Genomic DNA, 12,278 nt, shown 5'->3' with positions numbered 1-12,278 from the left:
ACATTCCCCATGTAGAGTTTCTGGTTCAGCAAAGAACGCAAGGTCCCCTCCCAAATATTCCCGAAACCACAGAGCATTTTAGAGGAAGACCCGGGAAAAGAGCTGGGTATTTCTGTATCTGTTGTCAGATCATGACCTGTCCGCCTGTTGTCATCAACGTCGCAATAAGCGCTCGCAGCAGCAGGAAACTTGACAGAACTTCCAAGTCTTAAACGGGTATTGTTATCAGTGGCTTTGGAGAATGGAGCAAGGGCCCTGCTTAGGACCCCCGCAGAAATGAAGCAAGGGAAGGAAGCCATAGTCTCTCCTGACCAGTGAGCGAGCTAGATCTCTTCAAAACCAAGATAAAAATTAAGGTTTCCTGCTGGCTGGGGTGGAGGACTAGGGGTGGGAAGTGATCTTTTCACTACAACGTCACCCTCTGAGGAATCTGCGGGCCAATCAGGTATTTGATTGCCAAGTATCACTCAATCGCTCCAGCCCCAGTCCGATAGCTTTTGCGTTATTGTGAGGCCACCTCTTTTATGTATGATAACACTGTGCTTGCTTCACCAGGTGGCTGGGTGGCCTGGTTGTCTGCTGTTTGCTGACACTCGTCGTGATTTTTTATTACCTGGGCTTGCTGTGTGGCACGTGTGGCTATGACCGGAATGCCACCCCGACCAGACGAGGCTGCGTCTCAAACACCGGAGGCATCTTCCTCATGGTGTGAGTGTTTGCTCTTCCTTGCCACGTGGGGGGTGGAAATGAGGGGAGAAGAGCAGACTGATGACACGAATCTGGTGGCCTCTGGGCTGCACATTATGGATTATTATCCATCCATCCATCCATCCATCCATTTATTCACCAGAAACTTGCCGAGGATTGGCCTGGTGTCAGACACTGTTCTCTGTGGTCACCAGTTTCTTCAGCTTGTTTGCTTTGAAACTCTGGAAACTTGACTTAGAAAAGAGATTGTCAAGGCACCTGGGTGGCGTAGTCAGTTAAGCGTCCAACTCTTGTTTCCCGGCCAAGTCATGAACTCACAGTTCATGAGTTCAAGCCCCGCGTGCAGAGCCTGCTTGGGATTTTTCTTTCTCTCTGTCCATCCCCCACTCGCACTGTCTCTTTCTTTCTCAAAATAAATAAATAAACTTCAAGGGTCGCCAGTTGGTGGCTCTGTTGGTTGAGGATAGCACAACAAGCCAAGAAAGGCACATAAATCAAGGCACAAGAGTTTTACAAATAACTTTAAAACTGACAACACGGGAGTCTGCCAGATTTAGACTTCAGCTCAGGTCATGATCTCATGGTTCATGAGTTTGAGCCCTACGTTAGGCTCTGTGCTGACAGCTCAGAGCCTGGAGCCTGCTTCGGATTCTGTGTCTCCCTCTCTCTCTTTCCCCTCCTCCCCCCGCTCACACTCTGTCTTTCTCTCTCTCTCTCAAAAATAAAGAGTAAAAAAAATTTGTTTAAAGAATTGACCCTTTAACAAAAAATAAATAAATAAACTTTAAAAAAAACAACAACAACAAATAAACGTAAAAAATCTTTACTAGGGTGTGACGAGCGCAGAGGGCACCAACTGGGTGTGACTGCACTTGGAGCCAGAAACATAAACCCGGAGGCAGAGGTTAAAGCTTTGAATGCTCCCCAGAGAGGAAGCCGTGTGGGTTCCAAACCGATATTTCCTTTTCCAATAAGTACATCAAGAATCGGCAGCAGGGAGTGTGATGGGTTTGGAGAGCAAGGTAAAGATTTGGAACAAGTCCTTGGAGCCATGGAGAATCAACACCTCAGCCATGGCTGTCATTGCTTATGTCACTAGTACCAGGCTGGGAGAAGCCGCAAGCCACTGTCGTGCACTAACGTGCCTTTTCAAACATTGGGTCACCACAGTAATGAATCAGACTTATGAGCTCTGATTGTAAAGCTTTGCCCTGAAACCTTTCAGCTCCAGGATAGCACAACAAGCCAAGAAAGGCACATAAATCAAGGCACAAGAGTTTTACAAATAACTTTAAAACTAACAACACAGGAGTCTGCCAGATTTAGACAAAGTTGAACAGAACTCCGTGCACGGAAAAGCCTATTTGCTCACATGGCTACGCTTAAGAAATTAATTCATGCAGCAAGGAAGAGTATATTGCCCCTCCTTTTGGTTTAAATGTATGCAGCTACAGATAGAAAATGAGTTAAATGTTCAGGATTTACTAATCCTGGGACTTGGCTGTTTTGTCAGTGTTTTGATTGTGGTTCTATAGATCACATCTTTTTAACTGCTTGATGGGAGGGCTTAAATTGTTCTGAAAATGTGCACTTTTCATAACATTTTATTTGAACATTTTTAAGGGACAAAACCAAAATATGTGCTGTCCAGTTTCAAAGAAAACGGAAACAGGGGAGTCATGAGCAATTTGATGGAGGCTAAAATTACTTCAGTTTGGATATAATTTTCACCTCTGCAGAGGAAGGAATCTCCGAAGAGACAAAGTCACATGCAAGCATGTGGCTTGGGAACAAGGGGATTTATCACCTGATAGGAAACAAACTGGTGGCTGTGGGGTCTGTACTGTTGCCACCCATGGCTCAACATGGAAATCTTGCTTGGCAGGAGCTTCCATCTCTTGAGACATCTGGTAAACAACTCGAGAGTTGTAAAGGGGAAAGCATGATACAACTCATTAGAAGACTTTAATTTCTTAAAAATCATTTATTTACTTGTAGAAACAAGAAAGTATATTTTGTTCAGCTGCAACCACAACACCACCTGCTCTTAAAAACAGTAACACCATCCGTTGACGTTAACGTTGAAGAGTGTGGTCTGTTCAGAAACCAAGCAAGAATCCTTATCTCCCAGGGGATCCTACCAGAAGGTCTAGGGGGAGGAAAGACAGAGAGCCCTGGCTCTGCTCTGATCCTGTGTCTTCTGAGGGTCCAGGGAGCATTTTGGGGGCCAAAGAGGATACAGCGAGGAATGTACATCTGTCTCAGGGGGACATAGAAGGTTTCCCTGGAGGTAAGGACACCTAAACAAGGCAGCAAGAAAACAGTCTTGTACTGAAGCCCACTCTGAAACTTCTAGTTTTAGTTCTTGAAAACTATGCTCCAATTACCCAGAGCTTTGAAGAAAGATTAATACCCAGTATAGCCATGGGGTCACAAAATGGGTGCCCTTACATGACCAGTGGCCGTTCAGTGGTTACAAATATTTCAGAAAGCATTTTGTCATGCTGTAGCAGGGGCCATAAAGAGACAGTAATCTCCTTGGCCAAGTCATTCCATTTTAGGGGATCAGTTTTAAGGAAGTAGGACCCAACTATGGACAAAGTATCACAAGCAGAGAAATGTTTTTGCAGCTTTAGTTATAATAGTGAGACATTGGAAATGACACAAACATCAGCCACCAAGGAGTGGGACATTCCTGTGGCCAGTGAAATGTAACTAGGTTGGCTACCCTGGATTGTTGACCAAAGTCCCTAAGATGTTCAACAAGGGCTCACAAGACTATCGCCTATGTTCCTCACAGCTGTGTAGATCGGGCGAGAGTCAGCACATGTTTCTGTAAAGGTCCGGATAATAGATACGTTCACTTCGGCCGGCCACATATGGTCTTTGTCGCACGTTGTTTTTCTTGTTCTTATTTTACTTCTTCTCCTTTTCCTTCTTTGCAACACTTTCAACACACTTTGGCCATTCTTATCTGAGTGACCTTACAAAAACAGGCCTCTGGCAGTGCTGCGTTCCTTGTCTAGATATAGGCATATTCAAGAAATAAAGGCTGGATATAAGCTCTTTAAGATTAGCAGTGTTGTTTTGAAATGCTCTATCAAAGGTTTCCAATTTTTTTTATAACTCTAATATACACACATGCTCATGCACACGGTTCAAACCATGGTGACTAACATATGCTTCCCACGTGTTCCCCTTCTTCACGCTCAAAAGCCTTTTAGGTCAGAGAAGTTCAGGGTGACAGACGCCCCTCCAGTGGGCACATCTTGTTATTTATTTCAGCCAAACCAGGCAAATATTCGAAATTGTTCCTTAATGGTGTCCACTGGGCAGAATCATGCCCTTAGGAAGGGATGCCACTGTTACTAAGTACATCAGCCTAGTACACACTTCGGAGGGTCCTTCCTGTTTGCACCAGTGATGGTGCAATCATCAGTGATGATCTGGCTACTCCACCTAGACTGATTCAAGAGTTTGCTCTGTCTGTGTCTACACCAGAGTAACTGAGCACTCTAGAGAGAAGTCATGCAGTGGGCACATTGGTATCCCTACAAAATTATGATTCCCCACCTCACATGGATCCTTCACAGCCCTAAAAGTTTCTTCCTTCCTTCCTTCCCTTTCTTCCTTCCTTCCTTCCTTCCTTCCTTCCTTCCTTCCTTCCTTCCTCCCTCCCTCCTTCCCTCCTTCCTCTGCTCAGCAATGGCTTTTTCCACACTGATACATCCATTCTCCTTATTCCTCCTTCACTTAGCAGCTGACTCTACCTCCTTCTTCACAAAGGAAATAAAAGCCATCATACAACTTCCCATCACCAAAACTCCAGTGCACCTGCATTCACACGTGTGCAGGGTCAAGTGCAGAGCAATCCCTCTCTTCTGGGCCCATCCCACCTTCCTTTCCCAATCTCAATCCCTGCGCACAGCCCAAGGGTGTCATGGATGAGCCCTTCCCTCTCCTGTGTCCTCAATCTCTTCTCCTCTCCCAGACTTGCTTCTCAACGCTTAACCGTGTTCTCTTCTCTCCTCTCTTTCACCATGAAAACCGAAAACCTCTCCCAACACCACTCCTTCCCTTCACAGACATCAAAAGTAATGATGCTTGCTGCCTGTTTCCTCACCTCCGCGTCCTGGGCAAGGCCACGCCCCTTCCCTCAGGTCAGCAGCAGCCTCTTTGCCTCCAGCCATTGGACTGGCTTCAGATCCCCTGGAATGTGCCCTGTTTGGGACGGCTTCCCGCCCCCTCTTCCTGCAGACACGCCTTTATTTCCCCATCAGCAGCGCTACTGGTTTCCTTCCTACTTTATGAGTCTTCCTAGCGGTCTCATCCTCTGGCTGCCCTTCTGCCACCTGCTCCTCAAATGGCGAAGTCCCCAGGCCCGGCCCCGGGCTGCTTCTCTCTCCAGTCTCAGCTCCCGGGACCAGTGGTCACTTCTAAGCAGCCGATTGCCTCATGAAGGCCCACAGCCCAGCTACGTGTGCTCCAGACGCAGCTGGCTGCCCGCAGCGTCCCCACCGCCACGTCTCCCGGCAGCAGGACCAGATCCCGCCTTCTCTTCCCTTCCTCAGCACCCAGTGTCTCCTTTCCCTGCTGACAAGCTCTGGCTTCACCCTCGGCCCCTCCTTGCCTCCTCCTCCCGTGCAGCATCCTCAGCACATCCCGTGTCTTTTCCGTCTGCTGACTTCTCACCACTGCCTCCGGCCACGTCGGGCCACCACCCCAGGATGACAGCCTCATCAGCCGTAGCCCCGTCCACGTGGGCATCTTTCCATCCCATCCTCGGGCTCTGCCTAGAGTGTTCTTCCTCAGAGAGAAACTGGGCTGTGTTCCTCCTGTGCGTCAAGGCCCTCAGCAGCCTCCCCTTACTGGACCAGCCAGACCCCCTCTCGTGCACCCCGGCCTGCCTCTCGAGCTGTAGCCGTGCCACTCACGGCCCTCCTTCCCCGAACCAGGCTGGCCCCCTTCGGACTCCCAGTGGTACCTCTCCTGCCTCAGAACCTCCCCACTCACTGTGTGCCCTGTGGAAGGCTAGGTTCACTCAAGCGACCCCGGAGGCTGTGTCTGCACCAAAGTACTGGGCTGCAGGGAGACCAGAGACGTAAGTCGAAGGACTCCCTCACTATATGCCTGGGACCGAAGAGTCAACAGTGCTTACTGCTGTCTCCACTCCTGAGCCAATCGGCTCACTTAACCTGTACAAAGCGAACACTCTAGGTCCATTTCCTACGTTGCATACATAGAATTAGTAAGTACTGGTAGGTAATATGGGAAGTGTAGTTTTGGTTTTTTTTTTTTAAGTAATCTCTACACCCAACGTGGAGCTCGAACTCACGATCCTGAGATCAAGAGTCACATGCTCTACCGACTGAGCGCCAGACATCCCCAAATATTGAATAATCTACCGTAGAACTCTTAATTTTATGTCTGTTTTTCCTTTTTTTCCAGTGGGGCTGGAGTCAGCTTCCTGATTTGTTGGATATTGATGACCATCGTGGTTCTCACTTTTGTCGTTGGTGCAAACGTGGAAAAACTGCTCTGTGAGCCTTACCAAAACAGGAAGTTATTCCAGGTACGTATGCTTTCAAGGTCTGTTATGGAAAGGCTTGACTAGAAACTTTGATTTCCCCATATCTTGTGGGTGCAAAAAAAGATGAGCAGTTTGGTTTTCATTCAGTAAGTTAAGATCCCTTCACTTTGTCAGAGCAAAAAATATATATATATGGTGGTATTTTCTTTCTTTTTTAAATGTTTTTTAATGTTTATTTATTTTTGAGAGAGAGACAGACAGAGCGTGAGTGGGGGAGGAGCAGAGAGAGGGAGACACAGAATCTGAAACAGGCTCCAGGCTCTGAGCTGTCAGCACAGAGCCCGACGCGGGGCTCGAACTCAGGAATGGCCAGATCATGACCTGAGCCGAAGTTGAGCCACCCAGGCACCCCCATGGTGGTATTATTTGTCAACTGTCAGGTGAAATCAGCACCAGGAGTTAAGGCCTCTTCATCAATGTGGTTTGTAATAAGCTGGAGGAGAAAATTCCCAAGCTGGGGTACCCCAGGAGGTTTCTGACATTTTAAAGAGTTTCTCAAATGACAGTTGCCCACACAGATGGTTTTGAGGCCCTAAGTTTGTAGTGAAAGACACCAAAAAATTCCACACCTTGTGGCCTAGTGTTGCCCCTGGTAGACGTCTGACGAGGCTGTTGGGAAATGAATTCAGGCTTCACTTTCTCCCTCTGAAACCAAGTCTTATGGACTCTAGGGACCTGTTCTCTGTTCAGCTTCACTAATTAATGAGGAAATTTTGGCCCTTGTTTGGGTCTTGTCACTCTGGCTTTTCAGTGCTTTTCTCTAGATGCTGTTTTTTAAGATATATTTCTCTTTGGGGCGCCTGGGTGGCTCAGTCGGTTTAGCATCCGACTTCAGCTCATGGGTCATGAGTTCAAGCCCTGCATCAGGCTCTGTGCTGACAGCTCAGAGCCTGGAGCCTGCTTTGGATTCTGTGTCTTCCTCTCTCCCTCTCTGCCCCTCCCCTGCTCCCGCTGTCTCTCAAAAAGAAACATTTAAAAATAATTTTTAAGATATATTTCTGTTTTCTTGTTTTATTGCATATATATTTTTTTGCCTCAAATCTGTTATGAAATCTGGTGAGTGGATACTAAGGTAACAAGTTGTCATGGTGTTCTATTTATTCAGCTGGTTGAAGAAAATTAAGTTGAGAGTGTCAATTTGTCAAATTTTGTCCATTTGGCCTCTTAATGAAAAATTATAGTGATACATCAAGCCAGACTTTATTATCTTCCATGCCATATTAAATTGCTGAAAAGAACTTCTTTAAAAATAAGGGATATTTTGACACCCTTTACGTTCCTCAAGCACGTACGTGATCATGCACTAATGAGCCCATCTTATTATATATAACATATTACATTACATATGTTAGCCATCTTAAATATATGATATGAAATGAGAGAGTATGAAAGTTTTAATTCATTTTATCTACAGAGAAGTAGTAGTGAAAAGGTGGGCCAGCTGCTTTATGGCTTTCTATTAGCTATTTTGAATCAAGTTGTCTATTCTTTGACAATTTCTTATGAGTTTGTCTTACTAAGAGAAGTGCTCTCCAAAAAAAAAAAAAAAAAAAAAAAAAGCAATTTGAGTCATTCTTATTGATGTTACCCAGTGGTCAGTCAGTTTTTTCCAATCATAGTCTTATTTTCTGGTTTTAAGTTGGAAATCAATGAGGAAAACCATGATCTGAAAAATCCCTGAAATATGTTTAACAGAATATTTTATTATATGCATGTATATTAGTGTAAAAGTATCTTTTTTAAAAAAATAAGAGTCTTTTTTTAACTTGTTCTAGGTTTTGGACACGCCGTATTTACTAAATGAGAATTGGAAACACTATCTCTCTGGCATGGTATTTAACAAACCAGATATTAATCTCACTTTTGAACAAGTTTACAGGTATACATTATGCATTATGCATTTTTTGCTACCGAAATGTTGCTGTTCCAGAATGAGAATTTTACTTTCAAAGTGTCTTTGATAAGACTCGATAAGACTTTCCAGCTTCAGAATTAAGCTGTTCTTTAGTCTTGGCAAAGAGAGTAGAAATAAGACCAGAAAGAGAATCCTTCCCCCGAAAACCTGCTAGACTTCGGTGTGGTGATGTCTCAAAGTCCCTTTGTCCAGTAGGCACTAGACCTCACTGCTTAAGGTGACCCTAAGATGCATTGATGAGACCCTCTGAAAACTCCTGTACAGAAATCACCCTGCCCCAAGTGAATACCATGTATAACAAGAACAGCAATGGGTCCAAATCTCAGACATGCTGATCGTGAAGCAGCTGAAGGGCCAGGCTCTGCGGTCAGGCTGCCTGGGCTCCAGTCTTGACTCTGCCACCAGGGAGCAGGCCTTGGTGATCTTGGGCAGTTTCACATCCTCTCTGTTCAATAAGGTTCAAAGGCTCCCCAGCTCCTCTAGCAGAGATAGCAAATGAGTAGCTCACGTGCCCACCCATTGCACCTGACCCTCGTGGTAGACATCGGTAGTCAGCTGTGGTCTTGTCCATAGCCCGGAGAGTCTCAGAATCCTTCTCTGCAACATGCAGGCGGACATTATCAAGCGATCGGGGATTCTACGCACCATTGAACCATCCCTGGGCTGAAAGGACAAAGCCAAGCTTCTTGGCCTGGCCTGCCAGCTCTTTGTGACTCTGGCTCCTACAGAGTCTTACCTCTGCTGGTTCGTGTATTAAGCTTTCTGTTCCAACACCACCAGCCTACTCGGGGTTCCCTGGAGAGGAGTATCACATCTCCTAGGGATGTGGGAAAGTTGCGTCTCCCAGGCATCCCTCGGCTAGAGGGCTCTGGCTGCTGAACATGAAAGAGGCACTCCCAGGAAGTGGCTGTGTCAGCAACAGGGATATGCATCGGATAAGGCCGCCCTTCTTAGTTCAGTCGAGGAGGCATTTTGCACATGTTAGAGGAGCACAGAGAGGTGAGGTCAAGCTAGGTGTCCTCACCATCTGGGTATTTGTGGCCCCCTTCCCTGTCTCCATCCTGCCATTAGAATATACATCCAACCATATGTTAAGAGAGTGACGCTCAACCGTGAAAATATGGAGGCAGATGGTCTGGCAGGGGTTTGATTGAAACTTATCCTAAACCCCATGAATATGCTTTGTAACACACCTCTTTCTAGCAGGTGTTGCTCTTTGCTGTTTGTTTTTTATGAGAACTGATGTCTTCCCAATCTGTGAACTTGTTATCACTCATGGCTTTTTCCAAAGGCACGAAGGAGACAGACAGAAGGCTGATTTACCAGTTTTATTGTATCTGTTCCAAAGATGGGACATTTAGCGAAGTAGGGAACGAAGTCAGGAATGGGAGGCTCCGGGGGGATCCACTGGTGACCTCCTCCCACGTCGGCGCTTAGAAGCTCCTTCTCTGCTCACAGATTGAAATCAAAGATAAACCGTGAACCTTTCTCTCCATCCTTAGCAGTGGACAGAGGCAGCCACAGCTACCTTTCTAGATCATGATTTCTCTGTTTATTCCCGCAGTGATTGCAAAGAAAATAAAGGCATTTATGCCACACTTAAGCTAGAGAATAGCTATAATATCAGTGAACATCTCAATATTCAAGAGGTAAGGACTTGGACCCAATCATGAAATTGACATATTTCTTTAGTAAATCCAGTTATCTTTCATTTTCTTCAGAAATACTTTTTTAAAGTTTTTTTTAATGTTTGTTTTTGAAAGAAGGAGAGAGACAAAGACAGAGCATGAGTGGGGGAGGGGCAGAGAGAAGGGGAGACACAGAATCCGAAGGAAGCTCCAGGCTCTGAGCTGTCAGCACAGAGCCTGATGCACGGGGCTCACACCCACGGACCCTGAGATCATGACCTGAGCTGAAGTCGAATGGTCAACTTACTGAGCCACCTGGAGGCCCCTTTCATTTTTTTTTATGGAGATAAAATTCATATAAGATAAAATTCACCATTTTCTTTTTTTTTTAATGTTTATTTATTTTGAGAGAGAGAGATACAGTGCGAATGGGAGGTGGGGGCAGAGGGAGAGGAGAGAGCGAATTCCAAGCAGGCTCCACACTGTCAGTGCAGAGCCTGACGTGGGGCTCGAGCCACGAACCATGAGATCATGACCTGAGCCAAACCCAAGAGTCCGACACTTAGCCAACTGAGCCACCCAGATTCCCCAAAATTCATTTGAAAGTGACATTTAGTACACTCACAAGGTCGTGCAAACCTCACATCTGTCAAATTCCAAAACATTTTCGTCACCCCCAACCAGTTGTCTTTATGGACGTATGAGTTTCTCTAGTAGACCACACAATGTTCAAGAGGGGTCTTGCTGTGGACACTACATAAGAAGATTTTATATTGCTGTGTGTCGCTGCTCCTAGAGGGACACACCCAGGGGACATTGGCGTTCCAACACTGGCCAGCCTCTTCTGCCGGGTCCCTGAAGAGGGAACGAGGCACCGAGAACTCTGGTCCACACAGTCGTGGCCCCTCGTGACTCATGGCTGTGGCCCCCGGACTCCATGTGGACTCTGCTGAGGTCTGCTGGCCCTCAGCAAGACAGCATGGCCACAATGATGGAAGCAGACAGGGTGGAATGATTTCCTCTTCTCCTTTGCCCAAGCCCACACTCTAGTCTTGAGCCTTAAGACTCTGAGGAGAGGCCACTCCACAGCACACTTGACAGAAGAAAGAGCAAGAGAGTTTCGGCTGCCCAGGCCTAGGGTGCCTTCAGCCTGCACTGTCCACCTCCCCACATCTGGAGGCCTTCTGGCCTTCTTGTAGGAAAGAACTTAAGGAGACTTCTTTCTTCTGGGCTTCCAAATGGAAGCAGATGCCAAGAGATACCGAGGAAAGAGGTGATTCCCCAAACCCCACAGCTTGCCACTGAGGCATCACAGAAGGCTTCCAGAAGCACCATGAAACCATGATGGCCTGGCAGTTTTCAGATATGAAGAGGTTCATTAAAAGCTGAATACAGGGGCACCTGGGTGGCTCAGTGGTTGAGCATCTGGCTCTTGATATCGGCTCAGGTCATGATCCCAGGGTCATGGGATGGAGCCCGGAGTCAGGCTCTGTGCTAAGCATGATGTCTGCTTAAGATATTCTCTGTCTCTCGGGGCACCTGGGTGGCTCAGTCAGCTGAGCATCTGACTTCGGCTCAGGTCATGATCTCACAGCTCGTGAATTCGAGCCCTGTGTCGGGCTCTGTGCTGACAGCTCAGAGCCTGGATCCTGCTTCGGATTCTGTCTCCCTCTCTCTGCCCCTACCCTGCTCGCACTCTTTCTCTCTCTCTCTCTCTCTCTCTCTCTCTCAAAAATAAACATTAAAAAAAAAATTTAAGATATTCTCTCTCTTTCTCTCTCCCTCTCCCTCTCTTTGCCCCTCTCCCCCACTTGTGCTCTCTCTATATATAATAAAAAGAAAAAAAAGCTGGATACAAAATTTTGTATTGCATTGTATTTTCTATTGTATTGATTATCCTTCTTAAATATTCCTTGCATGTATACATAAATAAAATATCTAGTCCTAACTAGATACCCTCTACTCATCTGACATCATGCCATGTTTCATTTTCTCTGTGGACCAGAGACAGAGCACTAGGGACGCTCAGGCACTACACGCTGCCTGAAACTACTGACTGCCGCTTAGGACAACCCCAAGTCATCAACCGTGTCCCCATGATCTCAAGTGTCCCCCACCACCCAAGTCCAGTGTGTGCTGCCTCCTTCCCCCGGGATGCAGCCTGCCTGGCCCCTTTCAGCATCTGTATTTGCCAAGGCTCATTCAGAAGCCACCTCTTCTCTGGTGTCCTCTCCAGTCCCCTACCTTTGAGGACTGTCTCCTGCGCCTGGTGTCCTGATGCAGTTCATGTGGCTTTATTATGACACTGCCTCTCCCTTTGAGGACTTTGAGGGTGCAGATGGAATACTATTTTGCTTTGCCTCCGACCTCCTCACATAGTGTGTGGCGTGGGGCATAAGGAAGGAGCCGGGGAAGCGGGGAAGGGGTGGAAGGGAAG

General features: G+C 46.7%; 1 protein-coding gene across 6 annotated transcripts in view; it reads left to right on the top strand.

Moving 5' to 3' along the window:
- Positions 1–12,278, top strand: part of PROM1 (prominin 1) — a 134,326-nt gene that overhangs the window by 107,993 nt on the left and 14,055 nt on the right. For all 6 annotated transcript variants that reach the window (XM_078446252.2, XM_081795496.1, XM_081795495.1 and 3 more), the window contains 4 exons: positions 556–708; positions 6,157–6,280; positions 8,074–8,177; positions 9,778–9,862. In XM_078446252.2, the coding sequence (XP_078302378.2) occupies positions 556–708; positions 6,157–6,280; positions 8,074–8,177; positions 9,778–9,862 (466 nt within the window). The remainder of the gene's footprint in view (positions 1–555; positions 709–6,156; positions 6,281–8,073; positions 8,178–9,777; positions 9,863–12,278) is intronic.

Source organism: Panthera onca, chromosome B1, assembly GCF_046562875.1.
Source record: "Panthera onca isolate mPanOnc1 chromosome B1, mPanOnc1 haplotype 2, whole genome shotgun sequence".
Lineage (NCBI taxonomy): Eukaryota > Metazoa > Chordata > Mammalia > Carnivora > Felidae > Panthera > Panthera onca.
Note: the sequence above shows the minus strand (reverse complement) of the source record. Positions and strands in the feature narration are given on the sequence as shown.